Source organism: Sus scrofa, chromosome 3 (genome assembly GCF_000003025.6).
Source record: "Sus scrofa isolate TJ Tabasco breed Duroc chromosome 3, Sscrofa11.1, whole genome shotgun sequence".
NCBI classification, from domain to species: Eukaryota; Metazoa; Chordata; class Mammalia; order Artiodactyla; family Suidae; genus Sus; species Sus scrofa.
This window is the reverse complement of record NC_010445.4, coordinates 78,354,494-78,362,947: the sequence shown is the minus strand read 5'-3', so window position 1 is coordinate 78,362,947 and position 8,454 is coordinate 78,354,494. Positions and strand designations below refer to the sequence as shown.

Here is an 8,454-nt window from a genome sequence, read left to right as displayed (position 1 = left end):
ATTCTGAGGTGAAGGGGCCCTCTGACAGGCTGTGTGACCAGGGGCAAATGTAATTCTCCCCCATCCCGTGTCTTAAGCTCAGACAAGGAGCAGTGGGGTGTGCAAATGAGTATACCACACGGGGAGGAGGAGGGGGACACACCACGTGCCTGGTGAAGATGTGTGAGAATCTGGCCTAAGGTGAGGGCCCTAGTGACCCACAGGGCAATGGGCGGAGTGCGACCTCTGGCATCACTGTTTTTGCTGTACTTCTCAGGGCTATGCTCCCTGACCCCCGACCTTTGGGGTCAGGAGGGGTCTTAGCCAAGTCCTAGGAGTCAAGGAGCAGACCTCCGCCCGGGGAGAGGAGAGGGGGGCTTCCGGGAGAGGGCGCCGGTGTGGCGTGGTTGGATGGGGAGCTGAAAGCGGGCAGGAGGAGGGGCGGCGCGACGCTTCAGATGCGGAGTCTTAGATGGTGCTCTCTCTTTAAACGGCCTGCAGAAACCGCGCGCTCTACCATACTTGAGGAGCAAACTTGGGCGGGACCCGCGCCTTCCGAACTGTGGCAGCGGCTGCGGCCCCTTCGTGCTCCCGGCGCTCGCCCCCTCTCGAAGCCTCCCCTCTCGGCGTCATTGTTGCTCCGTCGCTCACTCGCTCTTTTTTTCCCCCTGCTCCAGTGCCGATGCTCCTGCGCCGCCGAGAGCCCGCAGTCGGACGGCTGCGCTCGCGGCTCCGCACCCGCTCCACTCCCTTCCCAGCCCGTAACCCTCATCTGGACCCCGCTCCCGAGAGTCGCCTCCTTTCTCCCTGAGACTCGGACTCCGGGCCCCACAAAAGGTCGGAGCAGGGCTGGCCGCCGCTTCCTAGTTCTCCCCGGAGCAGCAGCCGACCGCTGCGCGCTAGGCGGCTGCTCATCGGGGCAGCCGCCGACTCCTCCCTGCATCTCGGACTCCCCGCGGCTCCGCGCCTTCCGGCGCCCCCGGTTCGGGCGGACTCACCACGGGAATGGGCAGAGGGGACCGTGCTCTCCCGCGGGCACTTCGAGGAGGTGGCCTCTGTCGAGCTCCCGCGCTCAAGGCAGACCCTAGAGGAAGGCCAGCGGATCGGGGCCCCCGGGACTGGAGGGCGCGGGACCCGGGCTAGAGGGTCTTCCTGTTTGGTGGGGGCCGGCCCTCCCAGCGCCCCGAGAGAGAGAATAGTGCAGCTCCTCTTTGTGGGCCTGGGAGAAAGTGTCTCTGTGCCTGGGGTTGTGTCAGGCTCCACCGGATGGGGGACCGATCCCGCGTCCTGGTGGAGGCGGTATCAGTGCCCTCCTCAGCGAGAGACAGGGCAGCGGTGGGGGCGCGGGGATTTTTTTTTTTTTTTTTTGCACCGGTTCCCCTTGGTCTCCTCGGGGAGGGCAGCGCCAGCCTGGCGCTCTTCGGCTCCGTTCCTGTCACTTGCTCCCCGTCCCGCTCCCTTGGCCGCCCCAGCGTCGCCTTCGCCACTGTCTGGAGCCCTAGGCTGCTTGCTCCAGGCGGAGGCGGGTTGGGACCGCACCCTAGCATCTGAGGTCCCCCAGCCCCTCCGAACTTAAGGGTCAGGTGCTTCTCGGACACTCGGGACCTACCGCTCCGGGACCCCAGTGCAGCGGCCCGGCTGTGACACCGTGTGTGTTTGGGGGTCCACGATCGTGTTTCCCCGGCGCCCCAGAGCTGTAAGTGCCCCCTCCTTGCGCAGGGGCTGTGAGGTAGAAGCCAGGACTACAAGAGGCGCCCCCTTACCAGGGCGGTCTGAGGGTGTTCTGCTGAAATGAGTCGGCAGTGGTGGCAGCAGGGAATCCTGAGGGCCCGAATTTAAGCGCGCCCCCACCTTCAGATTTTTGGGCCTTTTTGGAGGAGACTCCTTGTTTCTTTCCTTCTTTGGTCACAGCCGCCCCTGGCACAGAGCTGCTTTATGGGACTGAGCTGAGCTTGCCTAATGGGGTGCCCCAAGTCCCGTGTCTGTTGGAGCGGTGGTTAGTCTGCCCCTCTGTCAGTCTAGCAGAAAGCCCTTGGTGATGGTGGTGGGAGGATTGTGTGTGTTTGTGTCCCATCACAGTCCCTGCCCTCCTCCACTGTGGGGTTAAAGTGGGGCCCAGGTCTGGGAGGGGGCAGCCCATGCCCACAGCCTGCTACTCAACCTCATGTCCCTGGGCCAGCTCCTGGCGGAAGTGAAGGATGTGCCAACTCCCATTGCTTCACCCCAGGATATGCCCTCAGTTGGCACCATCTCCCTGATCCACATGGGATGCCTGGCCTCAGCTCTGGCTGTGCACCCTCAGCTCCTCCAGACCTGGGGGCTAGAAGGTAGGGGAACTTCCATGAAAAGAAGAGGACCTGCAGAAGCTTTTCTGAGTGGCAGAATTCCCACAGAGGAGTCTGGAGGGCTTATCTCCTCTCCTGGGCAGGCCTTGCGGGCATGTGGCAAGGACACTTGAAGAGAGCCTGGGTGCAGGGGAGAGTAGGGTCAGAGTCCTTGCCACTCTCCCAGGAACCCCAGAGAATCACTTCCTGGAGGGTCTTTACAGCCCTTCCAGTTCTGTCCTTGGGGTGGGGTGGGAACCTTTGGGGATGATGCCTCTGAGCCTCCGCTCAGCCCCGGATGGGAATGCCACTTGTGAATTAGGTGACCACTGTCTTTATCTCCCCCAACTTTTGTGATTATAGCCATCAACCTTGCCCTATCTGTCAAAATCTTCACACTTCTCAGGGACAAATACCCAAAAGCTACCCCCTCCTGAGAGTTTAGTCATTTCCAGGGCCATTTTCATTTAATAGAGATTGAGAGAAGAAGACAAGGCTTAACCCAAAGGATTGTGATACTGCTCTCGGGTGGGCCGGTGGGGGGGTGGGGGTGATCAGGAGAGAGGTATATGGAATATTAGTGGAGGGCAGGCAGTGTGACCCACAGAACAGGTCCTGAGCCTGGCTGCTGGCTGGAAGGTTATCTCACTTCTGCAGAGTGATAGCCACCTTTGCCACCTGGAGAAGGCATGGGGGAGCTGGTATCTGGGCTCTGGCCCTGCTCACTGGGGCTGGCAGAGCTGCCAGCTGCCCACGCAGACCTGAGGGAGGTGGCTGAGAGGCTTCCCCGGGTGGGCAGCAGGCTGGAGCAGAGGGCACCAGCTTTCTGCTACTCCCACCCAGCCTGGTGCCGGCTCCTGGAAAGAGCAGGGAGACCTTGTTCCCGAGTCAACTCTGCCCTAGTTTGCAGGGACCATCAAACTATTAGAGATCTCACTGCCTTTGGGCCTTGCCAGAATGCAAGCTGCCTTTTCTGTTGCTGCTGGGAGCTCTGTTTCTTTCCTCGATGTGCAGTTTCTGGCCTCTCTCTGTCTCCTGCTCTGCCTCTTCCACTGTCTCTCTGCTGCCTCCCAGCCCAACCCCAGGTTTATAGCTCTGCATTCTCAACTAGCTTCCTTTTCTCCACCAGTCCTGCAGTCAAGCTCTGGAGGCTTCTGCCTAGGTTACCCTTGCTCCTACCCAACTCATTTCCCCTGCCTGAGCTTTGCTCCTGAAAGGGAGACGTATAAACTGCACTTACTTGGGAAAGATGAAGCCTGCTTGCAGCCCTGCCCACCAGCCTCCAGTCCACAGGCCAGAGACAGCCTCTTGCCCCCAATCTGAATTTCTCTTGGCTTCTTTTCATTCTAGAAAACGAGCAGCACAAGGATAGTAAAAATCACCTTAAATTAAAGCTGATGAAATCTTTTATTATTAACCATACTGTTTAGCAATCTCGTGGCAGCAATGAGGCATAAGTATATGTGTACACAGTGTATTAAATAAATTGGGGAACCCAGGGCACAATGACATTGTTGGACCCTGTTCAATTAAGGTAGATGTTATCTGCAGTAATTGGGATATGACAGCCCATAGAGCGAGCCCAGCCCGTGCCTTTTTGGCAGAGCCACGCTGATGAGCAGACTTCAGTGTCTTGTTAAGCCTCCCTACTCTCTTGGAGAGGCACTGGCCACCTTTTGGCTATGATGAGGCCCCGGGAGAGCTCAGCTGGCTGCTCATCCCAGGCTGGGACACCTACATCAGGGCCACGTGGTTTGGGTCCTGCCCTCATCCCATCCCCCACACTCAACCCTCCCAGCCACCCCTCTGTTCCTCAGGGGGATAGAAACCAGCCTCTGGATCCCTTGGGGTGTGACTTCTAGCAAAAATACCTCATTGCTACAGGGTTATTTTTATTTGGTTTTGATTTTCTTTTTCCTTTCTAGGGCCACACCTGTGGCATATGGAATTTCTCAGGCTAAGGATAGTATTGAGGCTGCAGCTGCTGGCCTATGTCACAGTCATAGCAATGCAGGATCCAAGCCATATCTTCCATCTTGCCAGATCCTTAACCCATGGATACTAGTCAGGTTCTAACTCACTGAGCCACAAGGGAACTCCTATTTTTAGACTATTTTTAGACTTGAATATAGAAATAAAGGCTAGAGACTTAACTTGGATTCTTAATTTTATGGCTTAAGATTGTTTCTCATATGTCACTGCCCCTTCTTTGTGCCTGGCCTCATGCTGGCTTAGGATTGGAAGTCTCACCCATAACCATGATTCTGTTCCCGGCTGTGCAAGAGAGTAGAGGTTGGACATCAGCTCGCTAAGCCAGTGGGCCCCAGCTTTCCAGGGCAGTGCCTGGGTTAAAGAGGGGAACAAAAGAGGAGAGAGGAAGAAGGAGCATTAGCGGGAAGCCCACCATAGCAACAGCTGCAGACAAAAACACCTGCTATGCTGGAAGCAGCGATGGCGGTGGCAAGTGGGGCAGCGGGTGGGAAGGAGAGGCCTAGGGGTCTGCATAGAAATCTCTGCTGGAATGCCGCCTCCTCTGAGAAGTCTTCCCTGACTATCTTTTTCTGAAAAAGCCTCTCTGGGTTATTCCCTTTCTCTTTACCTGCTTCATTTGTCTTAATATCCTCTTGATCCCCTGAAGTGCCACCCATCTCTGTTTAGACATATTAGTGGTTGATTAATGAGACGTTGGCTTCACAGGCCAGGTGTTCGTATCTGTTTTTCTCCCAGTGTTTTCCCAGTGCCCAGAGCAGAGCCTGGCACACAGCAGGAGCTCAACACAGACTCGGATGGCACATTGAATAACTGAATGGTCATAGGTTATATTCCATGCCTGACTACACAAGGGGGTTGTAAGAATTCAGCGCAAGGTCTGAGTCCACTCCAGGGACCTGGAATGCTGCTGCAGACCCTCCATCCCCTGCCCTGGGCTCCACACTGGGGAGGGTGGCTGTCATGCTGGGTCTGGGCAGGGACCAGGGCCTTGTCTGGGTGCTTATCGAGAATTTCCTGTGCTCTGACCCTTGGGCTAGGGATGAGGGTGGGAGGATACAGAGATGAGGGAGGTGCTGAACACACAGGCCCTTAACATGCTGCTGGGCTCATCAGTGCCAAATAACAACACAGAGAAGCTTTATGGCATTAACTGTGGAGGAAGGAGATAACAGGAACTGAAATAATCAGGGCAGGCTTCCTGGAGGAAGAAGCATCTCACTTGCTCACTTGAAGGATGAGCCTCGCGGGGAGAAGGATGGAGAGAACCCAAGGATGGGGGAGGCAAGGGCAATTGGTTTCAAGTTTTAACCTTAGTTTCCATTGGCATTAAGCTCAGGAATTATTTCCTCCATCCCTTCTTTCTTTCCACGTGTATTTTTCAGTACCCACTACGTTCTCAGCACAGAACCAGTCCCTCTGAAGCAGGCCTTTGCTGCTTTGGTGGAACAGGGAGAAGATGGCTTTTGAAGTGAGGTCTGGGGCGGGTTCCTGATCAGGCTGGTGAGTAGGAGGAGTTCAAGGACCTGAAGGAGAGGGGGCACAGCACCCAGAACATGGCTTAGGCTGGGCGAGTGCCTGGGAGCAGGGCTGCCCTTTCTATTGATATAGAGATAGATGACCTGAGAGAGAAGCATGGAAAGAGCCCGGGAATCATTTGTTCACTTCCACAGACCCTGATGGGGGAGGCCAGGCTCTGTAGGCAGGGATGCAGAGATTTCGAGACGCGTATGACGTGATCCCCTCAAGCTGTGGTCCAGGTGGGGAGAGGGCTGTGCTTCCAGGCTCTGATGGAGCTAATTTGTCACCCTCCTTTCCCCACAGAACTGAGTCATATGGGTGATTAAACTGTGGGCTTTGTCGCTGATGTAGCTGGGATGTAGCAGGCTTCCAATTATCTGCTTCCTGGGTTTAGCCCTTGTCCATCTGGGAGGAGACTGTCCAGCAAACCGCATGTCTGCCCAGCCAGTAAAGGTCCCCAGGGCCACAGGAGCGATGGGGCCTCAGAGGTGGCCTGCAGTCCTGAGTCTTGGACCCACACTCCAAGGGGCAGTGCTCTCCATTTGGGGAGTGGTGCTGCCAGCCCCTCCATCATGCAAACGTGAGATGTGGGTGATGAGGCTTCTAAACAGCTCAGGTGATTCCAACCTGACTCAACTCAGGCACTCACCATTGTCTGAATTCTCAGAGCACCTGGGCTGGGCACAGCAGAGGCGAAGGTGAACAGAGATGGAGAAGGTGCTGGAGGAAGAGCAAGAAAGCAGAGGGAGAGGGGCCTTCACAGGTCGGGAGCCCTGGCTCAGGTAAGGCTGAGGGCAGGGATGCCGGGGGCGGCCAGGAAGACTTGGAATCTTCTAGGGACCTGGCTCTGTTGCTGAAACTCAGCCTCTGTCCACCTGTGCTGGGTAGAAACATGTAGACAGAGTTTGGGGCAAAGGAGAAAAAAATAGCTTTTTATTGTTTTGCCAGGCAAAGGAGGCCACAGCAGGCTAATGCCCTAAAGACTGTGCCCTCCCTTGGGGAAGACTTGCAGGGAGTTTTATAGTCTAAAAGGGGAAAAACGGGACTTCTGATAAGAATTAAGGTTGGGGCAAACATATTTTCTTCTTTCTTTTGACTTAGTTATCAGAAGTTCATCAAGAGATCTCAGTGTGATCCTGGTGGTGGTCTTCTGGGTTATTGCATCTTGCCTTTTTCTAGAATAACAATACTTGCAAAAAGGGCATATTGATCAGAAATTAGCACAAACCAGGAAGTTTCCAGAAAAACAGGGGATTATAATCTTTAACTCAAGGCAAATGTACTCCGGGTACATACGCTTTAGCTCACAGGTGATTATGCTTAGGGTGCAGTCAAGCAAAGGAGACGCTCACGGGAGGGCTTCAAGCTGTTCAATTTTAAAGCATTCATTTCTAAGATCTTCATTTCTTTCTTTTTTATTTTATTTTATTTTTTTTTTTGTCTTTCTGTCTTTTCTAGGGCCGCACCTGCAGCATATGGAGGTTCCCAGGCTAGGGGTCAAATCAGAGCCATAGCCACCGGCCTATGCCAGAGCCACAGCAACGCAGGATCCAAGCCACGTCTGCAACCTACACCACAGCTCATGGCAACGCCGGATCCTTAACCCACTGAGCGAGGCCACGGATTGAACCCACAACCTCATGGTTCCTAGTCGGATCCGTTAACCACTGAGCCATGACAGGAACTCCGAAGCTCTTCATTTCTGAAAGAAGCATAAGGAATATAACTTTTCTTAGGTGGGGATGGGGTATACATGACTGGAGGGGCTCAGTCCTACCTCCAACCCTCAGAGGGGACACTGAGGCTCTGCTTCTTCAGCCCTCGGCGGGAGAGCTGATGCAGGCATCTTACACACCTAAGAAAAGTTATATTCCTTATGCTTCTTTCAGAAAATCACAGTAGCTCTCTTCTGGTTGCTGTTTTGTGGTTTGTGGATATTTCTGGTACAGGCCCTGGGTCATCAGGGAAAGATGGAGGGTGGAGCCCTCACAAAGGGTCTGGAAGCCTGAGCAGAGCCTAGCAGAAGCTACTGTGTATTGGTCTCCTGGCCTGAATCTGCCCTTCTGTGGCCTCAACCAAAAATCCCTCCATTTGAAATTCAAGAAACCCAAGCCTGAACTCCCAGGATGTTGGACCTGGGCAGGTCTGAGAGACCCTCCAGGCCAGCATAGAGGAGGGGTCAGGGCCCAAGCAGCTTATACTGTACTCTGGGCTATGTCATCATATGAGGTTTGGTGCCTCAGCTTCTTCATCTGTGTGACAGGGATCAAAATACCACCTAGCTCATAGGATGTAAGCGTTACCTGGGGAAACACAAGCAAAGCACTTGGACAGTGTCTGGCACAAAGCAGCATGTTGTCATTTGCTGTTATTTCTCCATGGGGCACCACTGACATTTGGACAAGACAGTGTTTCATTGTGCAGGCTGCCCCCCTCCCCACCAATCTCTGATCCCTGCCTGGATGTGGGCTAGTAGGTGACTCCCTCCCATCACTGTGACAACCCCACAGAGACACTATGGCCTCCAGACTGGATCTTACTCCAGCCCATCCATTTTACAGATTTTGAAACTGAGGATCCCCGAGGTGGACAGGTGCTCCAGTAGGGCAGCAGCGGACTGTGCGGGTTGTCTAAGGCTTCT

At 54.8% G+C, this 8,454-nt stretch overlaps 1 protein-coding gene across 1 annotated transcript in view; it reads left to right on the top strand.

Moving 5' to 3' along the window:
- The window catches only part of LOC110260000, a 45,053-nt gene continuing 36,943 nt past the window's right edge, over positions 345-8,454 (top strand). The window contains exon 1 of the mRNA XM_021087463.1: positions 345-6,595. Within this exon, the coding sequence (XP_020943122.1) occupies positions 438-1,067 (630 nt within the window). The 5' untranslated portion in view covers positions 345-437 and the 3' untranslated portion in view covers positions 1,068-6,595. The remainder of the gene's footprint in view (positions 6,596-8,454) is intronic.